Source organism: Sciurus vulgaris, assembly GCF_902686455.1.
Source record: "Sciurus vulgaris genome assembly, chromosome: 9".
Lineage (NCBI taxonomy): Eukaryota > Metazoa > Chordata > Mammalia > Rodentia > Sciuridae > Sciurus > Sciurus vulgaris.
The window spans coordinates 1,517,773-1,539,012 of NC_136469.1; the positions used below are offsets into that span (position 1 = coordinate 1,517,773).

The 21,240-nt window shown below is 57.5% G+C and overlaps 1 protein-coding gene across 3 annotated transcripts in view; it reads right to left on the bottom strand.

The window, feature by feature from the left end:
* The window catches only part of SEC24D (SEC24 homolog D, COPII coat complex component), an 83,262-nt gene that overhangs the window by 21,165 nt on the left and 40,857 nt on the right, over positions 1-21,240 (bottom strand). For all 3 annotated transcript variants that reach the window (XM_079152903.1, XM_079152902.1, XM_079152901.1), the window contains 9 exons: positions 19,607-19,731; positions 15,393-15,584; positions 14,616-14,709; positions 13,507-13,623; positions 12,790-12,960; positions 11,817-11,913; positions 11,595-11,740; positions 10,166-10,304; positions 9,387-9,505 (listed from right to left, as the gene is read on the bottom strand). In XM_079152903.1, coding sequence (XP_079009029.1) covers positions 9,387-9,505; positions 10,166-10,304; positions 11,595-11,740; positions 11,817-11,913; positions 12,790-12,960; positions 13,507-13,623; positions 14,616-14,709; positions 15,393-15,584; positions 19,607-19,731 — 1,200 coding nt within the window. The remainder of the gene's footprint in view (positions 1-9,386; positions 9,506-10,165; positions 10,305-11,594; positions 11,741-11,816; positions 11,914-12,789; positions 12,961-13,506; positions 13,624-14,615; positions 14,710-15,392; positions 15,585-19,606; positions 19,732-21,240) is intronic.

The window sequence follows — 21,240 nt, forward strand, 5'->3', positions numbered from 1 at the left end:
ACTGCCTAGCAGGCTGACACCTGGGTTCCACTGCAGCACACACCTGATGGAAGAGCACTGCCTAGGAGGCTGAGACCTGGGTTCCACTGCACCACACACCTGATGGAAGAGCACTGCCTAGCAGGCTGAGACCTGGGTTCCACTGCAGCACACACCTGATGGAAGAGCGCTGCCCAGCAGGCTGAGACCTGGGATCCACTGCAGCACACACCTGATGGAAGAGCACTGCCTAGCAGGCTGACACCTGGGTTCCACTGCAGCACACACCTGATGGAAGAGCACTGCCTAGCAGGCTGAGACCGGGGTTCCACTGCAGCACACACCTGATGGAAGTGCACTGCCTAGCAGGCTGAGACCTGGGTTCCACTGCAGCACACACCTGATGGAAGAGCACTGCCTAGCAGGCTGACACCTGGGTTCCACTGCAGCACACACCTGATGGAAGAGCACTGCCTAGCAGGCTGAGACCTGGGTTCCACTGCACCACACACCTGATGGTGGAGCACTGTCTAGCAGGCTGACTCCTGGGTTCCAGTGCAGCACACACCTGATGGAAGAACACTGCCTAGGAGGTTGAGACCTGGGTTCCACTGCAGCACACACCTGATGGAAGAGCACTGCCTAGCAGGCTGACACCTGGGTTCCACTGCAGCACACACCTGATGGAAGAGCACTGCCTAGCCGGCTGACTCCTGGGTTCCAGTGCAGCACACACCTGATGGAAGAACACTGCCTAGGAGGTTGAGACCTGGGTTCCACTGCAGCACACACCTGATGGAAGAGCACTGCCTAGCAGGCTGAGACCTGGGTTCCACTGCACCACACACCTGATGGAAGAGCACTGCCTAGCACGCGAACACCTGGGTTCCACTGCAGCACACACCTGATGGTGGAGCAATGCCTAGCAGGCTGAGACCTGGGTTCCACTGCAGCACACACCTGATTGTGGAGCACTGCCTAGTAGGCTGACACCTGGGTTCCACTGGACCACACACCTGATGGTGGAGCACTGTCTAGCATGCTGAGACCTGGGTTCCACTGCAGCACACACCTGATGGTCGAGCACTGCCTAGCAGGCTGAGACCGGGGTTCCACTGCAGCACACACCTGATGGTGGAGCACTGTCTAACATGCTGAGACCTGGGTTCCAATGCACCACACACCTGATGGTAGAGCACTGCCTAGCAGACTGACACCTGGGTTCCACTGCACCACACACCTGATGGTGGAGCACTGCCTAGCAGGCTGAGACCTGGGTTCCACTGCAGCACACACCTGATGGTGGAGCACTGTCAAGCATGCTGAGACCTGGGTTCCAATGCACCACACACCTGATGGTAGAGCACTGCCTAGCAGACTGACACCTGGGTTCCACTGCACCACACGCCTGATGGTGGAGCACTGTCTAGCATGCTGAGACCTGGTTTCCAATGCACCACACACCTGATGGAAGAGCACTGCCTAGCAGGCTGACACCTGGGTTCCACTGCAGCACACACCTGATGGTAGAGTACTGCCTAGCATGCTGAGACCTAGGTTCCACTGCAGCACACACCTGATGGTGGAGCACTGCCTAGCAGGCTGACACCTGGGTTCCACTGCAGCACACACCTGATGGTAGAGCAACTGTCTAGAATGCTGAGACCTGGGTTCCACTGCAGCACACATCTGATGGTAGAGCACTGCCTAGCAGGCTGACACCTGGGTTCCACTGCAGCACACACCTGATGGTAGAGCACTGTCTAGCAGGCTGACACCTGGGTTCCATTGCAGCACACACCTGATGGTAGAGCACTGTCTAGCAGGCTGAGACCTGGGTTCCACTGCACCACACACCTGATGCTGGAGCACTGCCTAGCAGGCTGACACTTGGGTCCCAATGCACCACACACCTGATGGTGGAGCACTGTTTAGCAGGCTGAGACCTGGGTTCCACTGCACCACACACCTGATGGTAGAGCACTGTGTAGCAGGCTGAGACCTGGGTTCCACTGCACCACACACCTGATGGTAGAGCACTGTCTAGCAGGCTGACACCTGGGTCCCAATGCACCACACACCTGATGGTGGAGCACTGCCTAGCAGGCTGACACCTGGGTTCCACTGCAACATACACCTGATGGTGGAGCACTGTCTAGCAGGCTGAGACCTGGGTTCCACTGCACCACACACCTGATGGTGGAGCACTGCCTAGCACGCTGAGACCTGGGTTCCACTGCACCACACACCTGATGGTAGAGCACTGCCTAGCACGCTGGCACCTGGATTCCACTGCACCACACACCTGATGGTGGAGCACTGCCTAGCAGGCTGAGACCTGGGTTCCAATGCACCACACACCTGATGGTGGAGCACTGCCTAGCAGGCTGACACCTGGGTTCCACTGCAGCACACACCTGATGGAAGAGCACTGCCTAGCAGGCTGAGACCTGGGTTCCACTGCACCACACACCTGATGGAAGAGCACTGCCTAGCACGCGAACACCTGGGTTCCACTGCAGCACACACCTGATGGTGGAGCAATGCCTAGCAGGCTGAGACCTGGGTTCCACTGCAGCACACACCTGATTGTGGAGCACTGCCTAGTAGGCTGACACCTGGGTTCCACTGGACCACACACCTGATGGTGGAGCACTGTCTAGCATGCTGAGACCTGGGTTCCACTGCAGCACACACCTGATGGTCGAGCACTGCCTAGCAGGCTGAGACCGGGGTTCCACTGCAGCACACACCTGATGGTGGAGCACTGTCTAACATGCTGAGACCTGGGTTCCAATGCACCACACACCTGATGGTAGAGCACTGCCTAGCAGACTGACACCTGGGTTCCACTGCACCACACACCTGATGGTGGAGCACTGCCTAGCAGGCTGAGACCTGGGTTCCACTGCAGCACACACCTGATGGTGGAGCACTGCCTAGCAGGCTGACACCTGGGTTCCACTGCAGCACACACCTGATGGTAGAGCAACTGTCTAGAATGCTGAGACCTGGGTTCCACTGCAGCACACATCTGATGGTAGAGCACTGCCTAGCAGGCTGACACCTGGGTTCCACTGCAGCACACACCTGATGGTAGAGCACTGTCTAGCAGGCTGACACCTGGGTTCCACTGCAGCACACACCTGATGGTAGAGCACTGTCTAGCAGGCTGAGACCTGGGTTCCACTGCACCACACACCTGATGCTGGAGCACTGCCTAGCAGGCTGACACTTGGGTCCCAATGCACCACACACCTGATGGTGGAGCACTGTTTAGCAGGCTGAGACCTGGGTTCCACTGCACCACACACCTGATGGTAGAGCACTGTGTAGCAGGCTGAGACCTGGGTTCCACTGCACCACACACCTGATGGTAGAGCACTGTCTAGCAGGCTGACACCTGGGTCCCAATGCACCACACACCTGATGGTGGAGCACTGCCTAGCAGGCTGACACCTGGGTTCCACTGCAACATACACCTGATGGTGGAGCACTGTCTAGCAGGCTGAGACCTGGGTTCCACTGCACCACACACCTGATGGTGGAGCACTGCCTAGCACGCTGAGACCTGGGTTCCACTGCACCACACACCTGATGGTAGAGCACTGCCTAGCACGCTGGCACCTGGATTCCACTGCACCACACACCTGATGGTGGAGCACTGCCTAGCAGGCTGAGACCTGGGTTCCAATGCACCACACACCTGATGGTGGAGCACTGCCTAGCAGGCTGAGACCTGGGTTCCACTGCAGCACACACCTGATGGTGGAGCACTGCCTAGCAGGCTGAGACCTGGGGTCCACTGCACCACACACCTGATGGAAGAGCACTGCCTAGGAGGCTGACACCTGGGTTCCACTGCACCACACACCTGATGGTGGAGCACTGCCTAGCATGCTGAGACCTGGTTTCCACTGCACCACACACCTGATGGTGGAGCACTGCCTAGCAGGCTGAGACCTGGGTCCCACTGCACCACACACCTGATGGAAGAGCACTGCCTAGCAGGCTGAGACCTGGGTTCCACTGGACCACACACCTGATGGTGGAGCACTATCTAGCAGGCTGACACCTGGGTTCCACTGCAGCACACACCTGATGGTGGAGCACTGCCTAGCATGCTGAGACCTGGGTTCCACTGGACCACACACCTGATGGTGGAGCACGGCCTAGGAGGCTGACACATGGGTTCCACTGCACCACACACCTGATGGTAGAGCACTGCCTAGCAGGCTGAGACCTGGGTTCCACTGCACCACACACCTGATTGTGGAGCACTGCCTAGCAGGCTGACACCTGGGTTCCACTGGACCACACACGTGATGGTGGAGCACTGTCTAGCAAGCTGAGACCTGGGGTCCACTGCACCACACACCTGATGGTAGAGCACTGCCTATCAGGCTGAGACCTGAGGTCCACTGCACCACACACCTGATGGTGGAGCACTGTCTAGCAGGCTGAGACCTGGGGTCCACTGCACCACACACCTGATGGAAGAGCACTGCCTAGGAGGCTGACACCTGGGTTCCACTGCACCACACACCTGATGGTAGAGCACTGCCTAGGATGCTGAGACCTGGTTTCCACTGCACCACACACCTGATGGTGGAGCACTGCCTAGCAGGCTGAGACCTGGGTCCCACTGCACCACACACCTGATGGAAGAGCACTGCCTAGCAGGCTGAGACCTGGGTTCCACTGGACCACACACCTGATGGTGGAGCACTATCTAGCAGGCTGAGACCTGGGGTCCACTGCACCACACACCTGATGGTGGAGCACTGCCTAGCAGGCTGAGACCTGGGTTCCACTGCAGCACACACCTGATGGTGGAGCACTGCCTAGCAGGCTGAGACCTGGGTCCCACTGCACCACACACCTGATGGAAGAGCACTGCCTAGCAGGCTGAGACCTGGGTTCCACTGGACCACACACCTGATGGTGGAGCACTATCTAGCAGGCTGACACCTGGGTTCCACTGCAGCACACACCTGATGGTGGAGCACTGCCTAGCAGGCTGAGACCTGGGTTCCACTGGACCACACACCTGATGGTGGAGCACGGCCTAGGAGGCTGACACCTGGGTTCCACTGCACCACACACCTGATGGTAGAGCACTGCCTAGCAGGCTGAGACCTGGGTTCCACTGCACCACACACCTGATTGTGGAGCACTGCCTAGCAGGCTGACACCTGGGTTCCACTGGACCACACACGTGATGGTGGAGCACTGTCTAGCAAGCTGAGACCTGGGGTCCACTGCACCACACACCTGATGGTAGAGCACTGCCTATCAGGCTGAGACCTGGGGTCCACTGCACCACACACCTGATGGTGGAGCACTGTCTAGCAGGCTGAGACCTGGGGTCCACTGCACCACACACCTGATGGAAGAGCACTGCCTAGGAGGCTGACACCTGGGTTCCACTGCACCACACACCTGATGGTAGAGCACTGCCTAGGATGCTGAGACCTGGTTTCCACTGCACCACACACCTGATGGTGGAGCACTGCCTAGCAGGCTGAGACCTGGGTCCCACTGCACCACACACCTGATGGAAGAGCACTGCCTAGCAGGCTGAGACCTGGGTTCCACTGGACCACACACCTGATGGTGGAGCACTATCTAGCAGGCTGAGACCTGGGGTCCACTGCACCACACACCTGATGGTGGAGCACTGCCTAGCAGGCTGAGACCTGGGTTCCACTGCAGCACACACCTGATGGTGGAGCACTGCTTAGCAGGCTGAGACCTGGGTCCCACTGCACCACACACCTGATGGAAGAGCACTGCCTAGCAGGCTGAGACCTGGGTTCCACTGGACCACACACCTGATGGTGGAGCACTATCTAGCAGGCTGACACCTGGGTTCCACTGCACCACACACCTGATGGTGGAGCACTGTCTAGCAGGCTGAGACCTGGGTTCCACTGCAGCACACACCTGATGGTGGAGCACTGCCTAGCAGGCTGAGACCTGGGTTCCACTGGACCACACACCTGATGGTGGAGCACTGTCTAGCAGGCTGAGACCTGGGGTCCACTGCACCACACACCTGATGGTAGAGCACTGCCTAGCAGGCTGACACCTGGGTTCCACTGCAGCACACACCTGATGGTGGAGCACTGCCTAGCATGCTGAGACCTGGTTTCCACTGCACCACACACCTGATGGTGGAGCACTGCCTAGCAGGCTGAGACCTGGGTCCCACTGCACCACACACCCGATGGAAGAGCACTGCCTAGCAGGCTGAGACCTGGGTTCCACTGGACCACACACCTGATGGTGGAGCACTGTCTAGCAGGCTGAGACCTGGGTTCCACTGCAGCACACACCTGATGGTGGAGCACTGCCTAGCAGGCTGAGACCTGGGGTCCACTGCACCACACACCTGATGGTGGAGCACTGCCTAGCAGGCTGAGACCTGGGTTCCACTGGACCACACACCTGATGGTGGAGCACTGCCTAGCAGGCTGAGACCTGGGTTCCACTGGACCACACACCTGATGGTGGAGCACTGCCTAGCAGGCTGACACCTGGGTTCCACTGCACCACACACCTGATGGAAGAGCACTGCCTAGCAGGCTGACACCTGGGTTCCACTGCACCACACACCTGATGGTGGAGCACGGCCTAGGAGGCTGACACCTGGGTTCCACTGCAGCACACACCTGATGGTGGAGCACTGCCTAGCAGGCTGAGACCTGGATTCCACTGCAGCACACACCTGATGGTGGAGCACTGCCTAGGAGGCTGAGACCTGGGTTCCAGTGCAGCACACACCTGATGGAAGAGCACTGCCTAGCAGGCTGACACCTGGGTTCCACTGCACCACACACCTGATGGTGGAGCACGGCCTAGGAAGCTGACACCTGGGTTCAACTGCACCACACACCTGATGGTAGAGCACTGCCTAGCAGGCTGAGACCTGGGTTCCACTGCACCTCACACCTGATGGTGGAGCAGTGCCTAGCAGGCTGACACCTGGGTTCCACTGGACCACACACCTGATGGTGGAGCACTGTCTAGCAAGCTGAGACCTGGGGTCCACTGCACCACACACCTGATGTAGAGCACTGCCTAGCAGGCTGAGACCTGGGGTCCACTGCACCACACACCTGATGGTGGAGCACTGTCTAGCAGGCTGAGACCTGGGGTCCACTGCACCACACACCTGATGGAAGAGCACTGCCTAGGAGGTTGAGACCTGGGTTCCACTGCACCACACACCTGATGGTGGAGCACTGTCTAGCAGGCTGAGACCTGGGGTCCACTGCACCACACACCTGATGGTACATCACTGCCTAGCAGGCTGAGACCTGGGGTCCACTGCAGCACACATGTCTTGGTAGTTGAAAGCAAGGTTACAAGTTAGTCAAAATTTGTGAGGGGAAAAGAAAACGTAGTGGCAGATTGTGAGCATGAAATCTTCCTCTCAATCTCTGTGTCCCCCTTTAGGACTAATCATTCTTGGGTAAAAAAGCTGTAGGTGAGGAGGGAGGGGATTCTATTCTGGTTCTGTTTGAAAACCTTTCTTTGCCTTAGAATTGACAAAACAAGGATTAATTTGCAATTATTTTCATCTGATTTGTCTTTTGAGTTACTGTACCCAGATAATTTAAAATGCTAAGCTCAGAGCCATGAGCTGTTGGATCTGACAAAGCAAGCAACCCTCACAACGTTTTAATGCTGTCTCTCGCCTGTCTCAGCCCTGCACCTCCCACCTTCTGGGGTTCCCTGAACGCTGTCCCCAGCCCTTTCTCCTCCCTGGTCCGTGTCTCCTACATGGATGGCAGGGTCAGATCAAGGACACAGCTCCTCCTCGGCTGCCAGCTGCAGCAGAGGCAGACCCTCGGTCTCCCTAGGCAGCTTGCATTGCATTTTCTGCAGAGAACCAAAAGCTCGGCCTTCTGCTTTTGGCTACCGGCTTGTTTTAACACAGAACAGTTGTAATGGTGTTCAGCCTCTATGTTTTCTGGACCCCACGATGGCATCTAAGTTACATCAGTGTTTCAAGTGCATTGTCGGTTGAAGGCTTGAAATGTGCTGGCGGAGAAAGAAAGATCCATTATGTGAACAGGAATGGTCTCGGTCGAGTGCCAGAGAGCACAGGCATTGTGGTGTCTACACAGAGCGGATTGCCTAAGAGAAGGCCTGGCCACGGCCAGCCCTGTGCGCTGCAGACCAGGAGGGAGGACAGCTGGGTGTCCTCTTCCTTTGGCCGATTTGCTCTCCTCTGGCGGTTCCTAGTAATCCTGCCATTAGCGAGCAAAGCTGCAGAGGACGCCAACTGCACTGTGGCAGTCACTGCATCCTGAGGGAGGGACTCAGGGACAAGCCCTGCAGCCTGGCCAGCGCTAGTCCTGGTCTCCAGTGCCTGAGCACAGGTGTCGAGGCCTATGGGGCCCATGCGCTGGCTATGTTTCTGCATGGTGCTGCCATGAGCCGAGGTGGCCGACCTCTCAGTCACAGAACCACAGACGCTCGTGGGACCGTGGGTGCGGGAGAGGAAGGAGTGCACGACTGACCATCCCAGACAACACAGGAGGGAGCTTCACGGAGATCCAGTAGCCCTGTGTGCGCATCTCCCTCGCATCCCCAGATGATGGACGTGGACCCAGAGCCACCCGCACCACCTCGGCCACTGAAGGCCCTGGGCAGGAGCCTCCTGTTCTACCCACTGACCACTTCTGATGGTTGCTCAATATCTTCACCTTTAACCAAGATTCTATGTCCAGCTATTCAGTGCAGGGCAATGAAGCCAGCGTCTAGGGCCCACTGGCTCAGGGAGGGCCAGCGCCCAGGGCCCACTGCCTCAGGGAGAGCCAGCACCCAGGGCCCACTGCCTCAGGGAGGGCCAGCGCCCAGGGCCCACTGCCTCAGGGACAGCCAGCGCCCAGGGCCCCCTGGCTCAGGGAGGGCCAGCGCCCAGGGCCCACTGGCTCAGGGAGGGCCAGCGCCCAGGGCCCACTGGCTCAGGGAGGGCCAGCGCCCAGGGCCCACTGCTCAGGGAGGGCCAGCGCCCAGGGCCCACTGCTTCCTGGTGTGGGTGCAGACAAGGCTTTCGGAGCAGCTCCCCCAGCAGTGACTCAGTCGGAAGGGTATGCGGTCAGCGAGCTGCACGTCAAACGCCGTCCGTGGGCGGCAGAGAACTGACGATGCCGTGCTCTGTTGTCCACACATCCATACAGACCCCCAGTTAAACACAGAGACCTGTCTTTGGCTCAGGCGCTCTGTGAAGCCATTTTTAATGCTGGCTATAAATACATCGTGGCCCCCCAAGACCAGGTCCTTGGCCCCCTGCCGCAAGGCCCCTGCCTGCTCCCCACGTGGCACCGCACCCTCGGCCTGTGTGCCCAAGGAGCAGCCGCTCTCGCTCTCCAGCCACCCTTCCCTCCGCTCACCTGGCTGGCTGCAGACGGGCTGGCACAGTTCTTCCGGTAACACGCCAACATGTGTGCAGTCTGATTAACTAGGATTTCCCGGATGACCTTCACAGGCTGGTGTAAAACTGCTTTAAAAGCTGAATGCAAAAAGCCATTAGTAAACGGGCATCGAACTTCTAGATAATGACCTTTTCAAATAGTAGAGCAAACTGCTATTGTTCTCAGGGCTGATGTGAGGATGGCAGTGTTCAGAAATGGGAATCCCTGCTGACCACTGCTCCTGACTGGGTGGCATCTAGTCAGTGCAGAGCAGTGGCCTGCCTACAGCAAGAGGCCACTATGGCCCCAGAATCATCTTCAGAATATTAGAAACAGTTCTGCACAGAGAGAAGGGCCTGTTTGTCCCTTTCTGGAGTCCTGAATTCCTGTGGCTGGACTGCTACGGTTCCGTAACCTAGTACAGAAAGGCAGAGGGAAGCTGGAGAAAGGTCCCCTGGGTCTGTGGAGCTCAGAGATCGCGAGACGTGGATGACAGGCCAGCCAGGCCTGGCAGCCTCCTGCAGCGCCTCACCACAGCAGGGCCTCAGCCCCTGTTGCCTGCACTCCAGCCAGACCCCCCCTGGAGGGTCTCCCAGCCTGGTGTGGAGCCGCGGGCCCGGCACCTGCAGCTGCAGCCTGCGGACGTGCGTCCTCCTGGCCTCTGCCTCCACTCACTCGGTGCCCACCCGCCTGGCTGCGCCTCCACCCACTCCTGCCACCGCCACGCTCAGCCTGGACCCAGCGCCTGGAGGGCTCACCGGACTTGGCGAAGAAGTTGACGAGGGCGTCCGTCTCGCAGCTCTTGTACAGGTCGGCCAGCTGGGAGCTGCAGCTCAAGCCCAGGTTGTGGATGCGCAGTCTCCGCTGGCCCCCGACCGTGGTGTAGAGCACAGCGCACTGTGGGGGCGAGGCCTGGGCTTTGGTGCCGTCCAGCCAGACTGGGCACTGGGCTCGCCTTCGCCACGCTGTGTGCGTGGAGGGGACCCCACGAGCCCACGCTCCCTCGTGGAGCCCGCTCGAACCTGATTTCTGGGAGCTGCCCACTGGCCTACGTGGCCTGGAGACACACAGGGAGCCGCGCACCTCCAGTGGGGGCCACACCACGTCTGTCCATTCACAGCCACAGCGAGCCCATGGGGTGCTTAGGCTCATGCTGACCACGAGTGCACCAAAGAGCCCGAGCACCGCGGCTGGAGTTGGACGCCAGAGCCCCCTCGGAAAGCCCGACCTCTCTACCACCTCGGCCTCTAGTCACCGTTAAAACAGAAGCACCTCTGGCCCTGCCGATGCTGGTCACGAGCTCGACGGGGTGCTGGAGCTGAGTCGCCACCCGAGCCCGGCCCTGGGAGGCGCCCGTGCAGGAGAGGCCCAGGCAGCAATGCCATGGGACAGGTCAGCGGAGGCCAACTCCAACCCGACTGTGGTCCTCACAGGGAAAGAGCCTGGCACAGACACGAGGGCAGGAGGGGACCAGACACACAGGAGGACCAGCTCCGTGCCACCAGCCTGCACAGCCCCCAGAACCACCAGACAGAGTTCTGGCCGCCACCACGAGATCGGCACTCAGGAGGCCTGAGCTGAGTGATGCACATGCAGCAGGAATGGGTGAGCTCTAGAGGGGGCCCTGGACGCTGGGGCAGCCCGGAGCTGGCTCTGTGGAGGACAGAGCGGGTGGGCCCTGGACGCTGGGGCAGCCCGGAGCTGGCTCTGTGGAGGACAGAGCGGGTGGGCCCTGGACGCTGGGGCAGCCCGGAGCTGGCTCTGTGGAGGACAGAGCGGGTGGGCCCTGGACGCTGGGGCAGCCCGGAGCTGGCTCTCTGGAGGACAGAGCGGGTGGGCCCTGGACGCTGGGGCAGCCCGGAGCTGGCTCTCTGGAGGACAGAGCGGGTGGGCCCTGGACGCTGGGGCAGCCCGGAGCTGGCTCTCTGGAGGACAGAGCGGGTGGGCCCTGGACGCTGGGGCAGCCCGGAGCTGGCTCTCTGGAGGACAGAGCGGGTGGGCCCTGGACTCTGGGGCAGCCCGGAGCTGTCCTGTGCGGGACAGGACACTGTGGGCACACTGCCACACCTGCAGGGCCTTCCACTGGAGAAGAGCTGCAGTTCCTGTGAGGGGCCTGCTGTCCTGTCCTGTCTGGTCAGCCCTGACCTGGCCCCAGGGGCTGTGCTGCAGCGTGGGCCGGCGAGTCACCTGGATCAAGGCGCCACTGTCCTCGCTCAGCCGGTCGTCATGCTTGAACTCCACCGTCACTGCCTTGTCACAGTCCAGGGCGGCCATCTCCACGTCCGTGGTGTTGTTCATGAAGACTCCGCCGAAGAAGTCGGTGGCTCTGAACCCTGCGTGCAGGAGGGCGCTGCTGACCGCTGGCTGTGCGGCACACAGCCCTCCTCCGCCAGCGGTGCAGGCAGGTACCTGTGCTGGTGCGCACCCGCATGATGGCGTCAAAGCCAATCTTCTTCTCAATGTCGCCCCGGAGGTCACGGAGGAACTGCTGGCTGTCCACGTGCATCTGGGGAGACAGGACGGTCACGCACGCGTGGCAGTAAAATACCCCATGATCCTCATTTTTAAAACCTGATTTACAGTAGTCGTCATTTTTGATCATGATCTAGCATATTTATGTGCACAGCTCATATTCTTTGGCTAAATAAAATATAGGACCTTTGGACAGAGATTCTTAAGTTTTCAAATGAAACTTGGGTCTCTTCTTTCACTTCTGTAATGGTGAATGGAAAATTGACGCTGATTTCAGGGAGAGGTTAGAGGCAAGACCAAGACCACGTGCCGCCCACGTCACAAGGCTGCGGGAAGATGGTGGCCGGACCACCCTCACCTCCAGGCCAGCCGGGGGCCTGCTCACCCGCCACGCTGGCCCTCTGCTCTCACCAGGTCGGAGGCTGTTTGGGAGCCACGCTGAGAGCCCAGCACAACCGCTCGTCCTGAGGGAGGTCGAGCTTTAAACATGGAGACGCCGGGCCGCCGGGTGTGGGCTGTCAGACTGAGGGCAATGCAGGGGAGCCGCTCGCCCACAGCCCGGGACCTGCAGAGAGTGGCTCTGACCACCTCAGGCCTGTCTCCAGGCAAACGTGGGTGAGAGCGTGTGACATCCTGACCTCCACCCCAACGCCTGGACACAAGTATTTGTTTCTAACCACTACCTTAAACCCGCCACTTTCCCCATCACGACAGGGTAGGTAGGAGTCTGACTCAGACTGAGCGAGAATCGTGAATGAGACCTACTGGCAAACACCAGGCGGCAGGAGCCGCCTCGGCCTGCGCTTCTGCCACTTGCCTTTACCCGTCAGGTGCCCACCGCAGGCACGGCTCCCTGCCCATGGCCTTCGCCCTGCGTTACAGTGGGAGCCCAAGGCAAAGTGTCACCTACCTGGAAATTGCTGTACTTGTAAAGAGTCCCTCCCGTGAGCAGAGGAACGAGGCCTAGGGAGGCCACGTCCACATACTGGCTGGGGAAGAGGAAGAGGGTCACGGAGCAGCCATGGGCCACACAGTCCTTGGCCAGAGACTCATAGACACTGGTCTGGGGCTGGAAAAGAACCTGAGGGGTGCAAGAAAGAAAGAGAAGAACCACAAGGCTTGAGGCACGAGATCCAGGTCTCTGTTGAGTCACTACTGAGATTTTAAAATGGAAAGCGTGTTTCCAGCGAAGCGGGCTGAGGAAACCTGTCCTCATTCCTCGCACGGCCACGTGCCAGCCCCGCGGTCCCCGCCCACAGCGGCACCATCACAGGTCTGAGCGAGGCTGCCAGCGTGCCCAGCAGCTCTGTCTCAGTGCCCAGCCTGTGCTCGGGATCCCGTGGCACGTCCGTCTTCCCCGGACTCTATCTTTGGTGACCCCCAATGGTTCACCTCTCGTCTCCTCGCTTGGCCTGCCACACAGATTATGCCCAGAACCTGTCTGGAGTCTTATTTTAATGTAGCTATTTCAGATATTTATGTTTTTCTAGGAATATAAAACTTGAAGGATTTCTGCAACGCCAAGCATCCCTGCACTGAGCAAGGCGCACAGCCTCCTGCTCCACCCTCCCTGCTTAACCGCAGGGCGCCAGGCCCTGCCACCTACAGCTGCCCGTCTGCAAAGCACCTTCTCTTTGTCTGTGTTGAGCAGTCTCTTGTCATCTCTGTTTTTGAGCTTCCCTGGTGCTTCGGCAGTTGGCAAGGAGGAATGGAAGATGAACAGCTTGCCAGGACAATCTGCGGCCTAGAACAGAGACAGAAGAACCTCAGAAAAGACTTCAGTGTGGGGACTTTAACTTAAGGGGGTCAGAAATATGTCAAAATGCACAGGTTGGTTCTGTGAGGCGAGTGCCACCGTCTTCCAACTCTGTGTCCTTGGGCAGGTGCCTTCCATTTTACAGGCTGAGAAACTAAGGCTCAGCAAGGCCAGGCCTCTCACTGAGCAGGTTTCCAATGGGCCAGAGTCAAGTGCTGGTCTGCGTGTGGGAAGCCTTGAAGGCTGTGAAGCCCAGCACAGCGGCAGCACCGTGTCCAGCCCTGCCTCAGCCTTCTGGGCAGGTGAGTCCCACAGAGGGAGGACGGCAGCGTCCGGGGCTGGGAGACGGGCTGCGCGTCAAGTCTCCACAGCAGGGTAAACCAGGTCGACCCTCAGGAGGAGGCCGAGGCATCTGGCAGACTGGGCCGGGGGCAGAGGCCTGCGGAGGGGACGGACGGTCGCCCCAGGGCAGGAGGGACAGGGCTGCCTGCTGTCAGCACTGTCCAGCACCTGTCTGAACTTCCAGGGCAGAACTTCAGAACTAACCCTGGGCAGCCGCCTCTGGGGCCTGGCGGAGCTGAGGCTTCAGGACCTCCAGCGAGGGCTTGGCGCCGACCTGCCGTCTGGCTTTCACTGTCTGTCACTGTGGCAACCGCCCAAACCATTTGGGCACCACGTCCCCAGCGGCTACCTGGCCACCTCTCACTCTTCAGCCTCAGCCAGGCCCACGTGACACTGCCGTCCCTGTCACTGGGCCCCGAGTCCCTGCCCTGCGTGCCTGGAAACCCCACGGGAAGGGGCCCTCTCTCCTTTCTGGTGGGTCGGCTATCGCTCAGCTGATTTTAAAACAGGTCTCCTGCAGCCGAGAGGGGTGCCAGGCTGTGGTCTCTGGGTCAGGGCTCGGGCCTGGTGGGGCTGGCTGGGCACTTGAGCCAGGTGGGGCGTGGGTGCAGCTGCAAGCACACAGGGGGCGCTCTCACCTTCAGAGCCTCCATGCCGGCCTGCACCACAGGAGCGAAGACGGCCTCGCTCTCGCTGGAGTCTGCAAACATCCCGGGAATCTGGTCCAGTAAGCTGCAAGACAGGGAGCGCGGAGGCGCTGAGCGCCCTGTGGGCCTGCGCAGACTTCAGGAGCCAACCTGGCGGTGCAGGCTGGCACGCGGTGAGGGCCCCACACGCCCCAGGCCTCTGGGAAGCCAGGCCTTGCTCAGGGCAGGGCCTCCTGGCATGGTGGGAACAGGTGTGGGACCTGGACAGGACGCTGCACGTGTCCCTATGCACATTCCTGGCCTCTGAGACCACAGTCTCTGAGACAGCACATGGGTTTGTTCACAGCACCAGGGCTGGAAATCATGGACGCGGGACCTCTGGGCACCCCCAGCTCTTCCTATTCTGAGAACGGGCCTCACGAAATCACCCAGGCTGGCTGGGGCTTGTGCTCCTCTGCCTGGGCCACCAGGTAGCAGGAGTGACAGGAGTGCCACCTGGCTGTGTCTCCATCACTGTCATCGTGGACACTCAGTCACACGCGGGGAGTACCTCCCACGCACTCCCAGCAAAGAGGAAGAATTCAGAGGGCCGAGCTGAGTGTGACCCACGGCAGACTCCGGGCCACAAAAGAGAGCTGGGCAGAGCGTGAATGGCAGGGCTATGGTCCATGTCTTAACCCGCTGGCGGCAGCACAGAGTGACGGAATGAAGACCCCGTACTCCAACAGGCTCGGGCTGGGCTGAAGTGACGGGACACTTGACGCTTACTTGTGAATCACCGACTGGGACTCCTGATAGTTGACGAGGAACCCGTCGAGCAGAGGAACAAACACCTCTCCAACGTCCGTCACCACCATCATCTGAGGCTGGGCCAAGTTGCTTTTCACGTTGAAGAAGTGGAGAACCGTGTGGTAGGTGATGAAACCAACTCGAACTGCAGACGGCTCTTCCTGTCCTTCCCTGCAGGGAACAAACTTGTGGGACTTTCGAAAATAGGTTTGAGAGGTGCTTCTGTCTAAACTTAGCAGTTGGACACCTAATGAGTATGTGTTTGACTTGCTGTTTCTTGAAGAAAACAATGTCAAGCAACAGCATAGGGATGGGGGTGGGGATAAAAACCAGGCAAGCTGGCGAAGACTTTCAAAATTCTGTGAGAAAGAAAATAGATATTAAGAGAACACTTGCTCACATTTTTTGATCTGTGTAATTTCAATCTTTTATACCTATGAGCAAGCCAGGCTTATCCCACCCTTTATGAACAAGAGACCTCAGCTGTCACCAGGAAGAAACCCAGAGGAGATGAGCAGGGCAGGGAGCACCACAATTCCTCATGAGCACGGGCCCTCAGCTGTCACCAGGACACAGAACAGGGCAGCTGAGGACAGGGAGCACCTCCCTTCCTCATGAGCATGGGCCCTCAGCTGTCACCAGGACACGGCACAGAGCAGCTCGGGACAGGACAGGGAGCACCTCCCTTCCTCTTGAGCACGGGCCCTCTGCTGTCACCAGGACATGGCACAGAGCAGATCGGGACAGGGAGCACCTCCCTTCCTCATGAGCACGGGCCCTCAGCTGTCACCAGGACACAGAACAGGGCAGGTGAGGACAGGGAGCACCTCCCTTCCTCATGAGCACGGGCCCTCAGCTGTCTCCAGGACACAGAACAGGGCAGCTGAGGACAGGGAGCACCTCCCTTCCTCATGAGCATGGGCCCTCAGCTGTCACCAGGACACGGCACAGAGCAGCTCGGGACAGGACAGGGAGCACCTCCCTTCCTCTTGAGCACGGGCCCTCAGCTGTCACCAGGACACAGAACAGGGCAGCTGAGGACAGGGAGCACCTCCCTTCCTCATGAGCACGGGCCCTCAGCTGTCAGCAGGTCACGGCACAGAGCAGCTGGGGACAGGGAGCACCTCCCTTCCTCTTGAGCACGGGCCCTCAGCTGTCTCCAGGACACAGCACTGGGCAGCTTGGGACAGGGAGCACCTCCTTCCTCATGAGCTAGGGCCCTCAGCTGTCACCAGGACATGGCACTGGGCAGCTGGGGATGGGGAGCACCTCCTTTCCTCTTGAGGACAGGCCCTCAGCTGTCACCAGGACACAGAACAGGGCAGCTGGGGACAGGGAGCACCTCCTTCCTCATGAGCACAGGCCCTCAGCTGTCAATAGGACACAGCACTGGGCAGCTGGGGACAGGGAGCACCTCCCTTCCTCTTGAGCACAGGCCCTTAGCTGTCTCCAGGACAAAGCACAGAGCAGCTGGGGTCAGGGAGCACCTCCCTTCCTTGTGAGCACGGGCTCTCAGCTGTCACCAGGACACAGCACAGAGCAGCTGGGGACAGGGAGCACCTCCCTTCCTCGTGAGGATGGGCCCTCAGCTGTCACCAGGAAAGGACCTGCCCCTCCTGCAGGATCCCAGTAGGCTTGGTTTTGGTACTTTGTGTTGTATAAACAAAGTCACCTTTCAAAGTGGATTACATTGGAAGTTTACAACGTAGTTCTAATTAGGGGTCCTTTTGTGAAGGTCATGATAAAGTATCAAAAGCACTAAAACTGTAATAGAGTGGATTGTGTTGTGAATTTCAGAAGGCATTGATATCCTGAGAGTGTAGAATCTGGAAAGTTCCAGGTGCAGTCTGGGGAGGGCGTGCTGAGAATGAAGTGGTCTGCACTCAGTGGTCATGTGAATGGGATCACTGTTTCCCGCTCGTCCCTCCCTAAGACACGATTAACCACAGGGAGGAACTGAAGCCCTCTCATCTCCAGCATGCGCTGCGTCCTGCTCTGGTTCCGTGAGAGACACAGTAGACACATGCCCTTTTCTCTGACCCTGAGACCCAGTGCAGCTCATTTTGCTTGAGACAACTTTTCTGAAGGACCTGGATGGTCCAATTCCACATGGCATGAGTTACAAGAAAAAGGCAGATAGGAGAATTCAGGCGAAAACTGCCTAATTTGAGTATCTGCTTCTGCTGCAGGCCCCTTGGTTTCTTTGATGTCCAGCAGAGGGCAGGCTGGCAAGCGCTGCTTGGACTGCTTCATTTCTTGTCTACTTCCTTTGCCAACTGAGGGTATTCTTCATTGCGGCCTTGATAAAAGGGTGAACAGTTTATAGATTCTCATAACCCCTTCCAGATATACTCAGTTGTTGCCGCCCGCAGCAACAATCCTGCGGGAATTTATCAGAGGTGGACATGAACTACTTCTATTATCTTTATCCGGGCTACTTCCTTGCTTATTTGCTTATTCGCTAGTTTACAGAGAAAGAGAGGCTTTGCTTACTTTTAGTTTTAGAGGAAGAGAGGCTTTGAGAGGAAGAGAGGCTTTGCTTGGAGGAAGAGAGACTTTGCCTAGAGGAAGAAAGACTTTGCTTAGAGGAAGAGAAACTTGGCCTAAAGGAAGAAAGACTTTGGTTAGAGGAAGAGAGACTTTGCTTAATTTTAGAGGTGCTACTCTTTCAGAGAGGCTACGCTTATCAAAGGTCTACTGCTTCTTAAAAGTGGGTCACTTCTTGGAGGTGCGGGGTGCGGCGTACGGCATGCAGCCTGCAGCCTGCAACCTGTGACCTAGAGGTTGGGGCTCACAGGGCTCCCTCAGAACCTGAAGGAGCGTTCCAAAAGCACCTAGTCAGGGTGCCTCTCTTGGAAAGATATCATTATCTCCATGGGAACATGTTTTATTTCTTAAAGTTTCTTTGAGAAATCAAACATTGTCCTAAAGTTTTGTTCAACATTATAACTGCCTCATTCAATTGTATCCACAGTCCCACCCATGTCATGAGGGTGTGGCCCGTGACATCCTGCTTCCTCTCTTGCTTCCTGAAAACGTGCCATGGTTTTATCAGAGCAAACCAACCAGAGCAAGCTGAGGCTGTTAGCAAGTAGAGGAACCAGAAAATCCCAGAAACACAAACAGCCACACACTCAGCCTGGCAGCCAGGTAGGGACACCGGGCGAAACACCTCAAAGCTTCTTTTCCTGTTACAGACAGGTTGGAAAAGTCTGGCAAGTTGACCAGGCCAAAGACATGAATTCAGAGTCAGAAATTCAGAGTTAGATAGTGAAGCATGGGGCCTTTCCTTTCAAGGGATCTGCTAAAAGGCGAACACACCCTAAGACATCCATCGGGACTCCAGACCACACCAAGAGGCCATCGGCACGTCACCTGCTGCAGCGCAGAGGTGAGTCAAACTGACAAGGCAACCTTAAAGCCACACCTGCACAGCCAGAATGTTTCCCAGGAGGAGAAATGGCCAGATGTCCTAACGCAGGTGGGACGAGGGGGCTCAGGAGCTGGGGCGCCCTTCCCTCCTGCCAGGTCTCCTCCAGGGCACAGCTGTGGTCTCACACCTGGGGTCCATGCATGGCAAGCACCCTTCCCCACTGGACGCAAAGGGAGAAGCTGGCTCAAGTGTAGATGGGGTTGAAAGAACGGGAGGAGGGAAAGCTATCACAGAAACTGCAGCAGCTCAAAATTCAGATTTAGAACCAAGAGCCCGTGGGAGAATTCCAAGACTGATACCCCATTAATCAGTCTCCAAGACCTACGTGGAGTACAGACCAGCTCAGTTTTTAACCTTCTGATAGACCATAAAATATTCTAAAATAAAATGATATCTTAATTATTATGAAATCCGCTGATGATGTGAGTGAATTATTGATTCATTCTACATCCACCACAAGACTCAATCCCACCGGAAAATCAGTGCTTTGAAAGTTAAAGGGCAGATTCCAAGGATTCCCGGCACTGTGGGACTCTCCTTTTAATTTGCAATGTGGTTGAGCAAATTATTTTATTGGTTTGCTTCTTTTGCCTTGTCCAGAACATCACTCTAACATTTAAAAAACTCAAAAGGATAGTGCCATTTATCTGTAAGTAATTACCCAATATCCTCACTAGCAAATGACCTTAATGGCCACTCAGTCCTGGGTTCTGGCCAAGTTAGCCAGCAACCCTGTGCAGGTTGCAGAGGAGCATCTTACCTCGGTAGCCACTCCAGCACTGTCTTCAGTTCCTCACAGATGAGCTTGACCAGGCCACTCTTGATGTTGCTGTAGGAAACGTTGATCATGAAGATAAAGGCTGGGGGGCTGGGAGGCTTGCTCCTCTGCAGGAAAGCAGAAGCACACACAGTGAATACCTTTCACGTTGGGAGGCTTGCTCCTCTGCAGGAAAGCGGAAGCACACACAGCGCATACCTTTCATGCTAAATTCACTCACTGGACAAGGAAAGGTCTTCAGAAGTTTCACTGAGTATTTAGGATATAACATCTGGGGAATCAAATCATTTTCAAGACTGCGGTCGGATGCCAAAATAGAGCTGAGACAGCAGCTTCTTTCCAGGATCCGACTGAACTAGGCAGCACGGGAATGCCTAGCAGAAAGGGTGCCCTCCTGCAGAGCCCAGCCTGGGGCGATGCTCTGACTGAATCAGAACCATCATCTGAACCATGAAAATGTTCTGGAATTATATTTTGATTAGAAAATTAGACAATGTGTGCAAGTTACTGATTCACTCTGCATGTCCTTTAAGGCAGATATAATGCTGTTCTAACAGAACTTCATCTTGTTGATGTATCTTTGTGGTGCTGAGGGTTGAACCCAGAGGTACTCTCTTAGAACCTATTTCTCACCCTTTTTGAATTTTTTGTCTGGAGACAGGGTCTCACCAACTTGCCCAGGCAGGCCTGAAATTTCTGATCCTCCTGCTTTGGCTGCCCAGGAAGCTGGGATGACAGGCATGCACCACCACACCTGGCCCAAAGCATTCACTTAAGTTCTCAGGGCACAAGGTGTAAGAATCATCAGCGTGAAAACTTCATACCTTTGCCACTCCCAAAGTCAAGGGCCAAGGGACTCTGCTGCGACCCCGCGTGCTTTCCTGGCAGAGGCCCACTGCCGCCTCCTCTCCCTAGCAGGTCTGCTGACTGACGTGGGGTGAGCACAGCAGCCTTTCCCCTCAGTGCCTGCTGCCCTGTCACTCCTGCCCCGCCCCGGTCAGCAGTTCCCTCTGAGCACACTCCTGCCGCCAGCCTGTCTGCTCCTCTTCCACCTGGGCATCAGCGCGGCTGGACGGCTCAGGCCTGACCACACCCCTCCCTCGGTCACAGGCCCTTCTCCAGAGCGATTCGTCTACTGTGTTTGGTCGCAGCCTCACTCTTAAGTGCCTGAAGTTCGTCTTCCAGCCACTGTGAGGGCAGCCTCATTGGCTCCCCTAGCCTGGGCTCCAGGCCAGCACTTTCCGGGAGCTTCTGCACAGCTCCAAGCAAGGTCTGCGGGCACCACAGACTCGGGGTTTCAGAAGCTGCAGTTACCCTAGCAACTCCTCATGGAACTTCCCCAGAGCATGCTCTACAAAACTGGGAGGACCAGCAATCTGTCCCCCTGCAGACCATCCACCTCACTCGCCACCCACGCTCCCCTCACAGGAAGCCCCATGTGGCTGTGCGACACCCAGAGCCAGCCCTCATTTCTCTATGTGAAATCGGTTTTAATTTAGCGATATGACTGGATGTCACTGAGCACCTCTTAAGCCTGCTGGTCAGTGGTGCCAACACAGGCTTCTACCAGTCACTGGGAAATGCCCTAGACGACTAGGCCAAGACTGGGGCCCAAG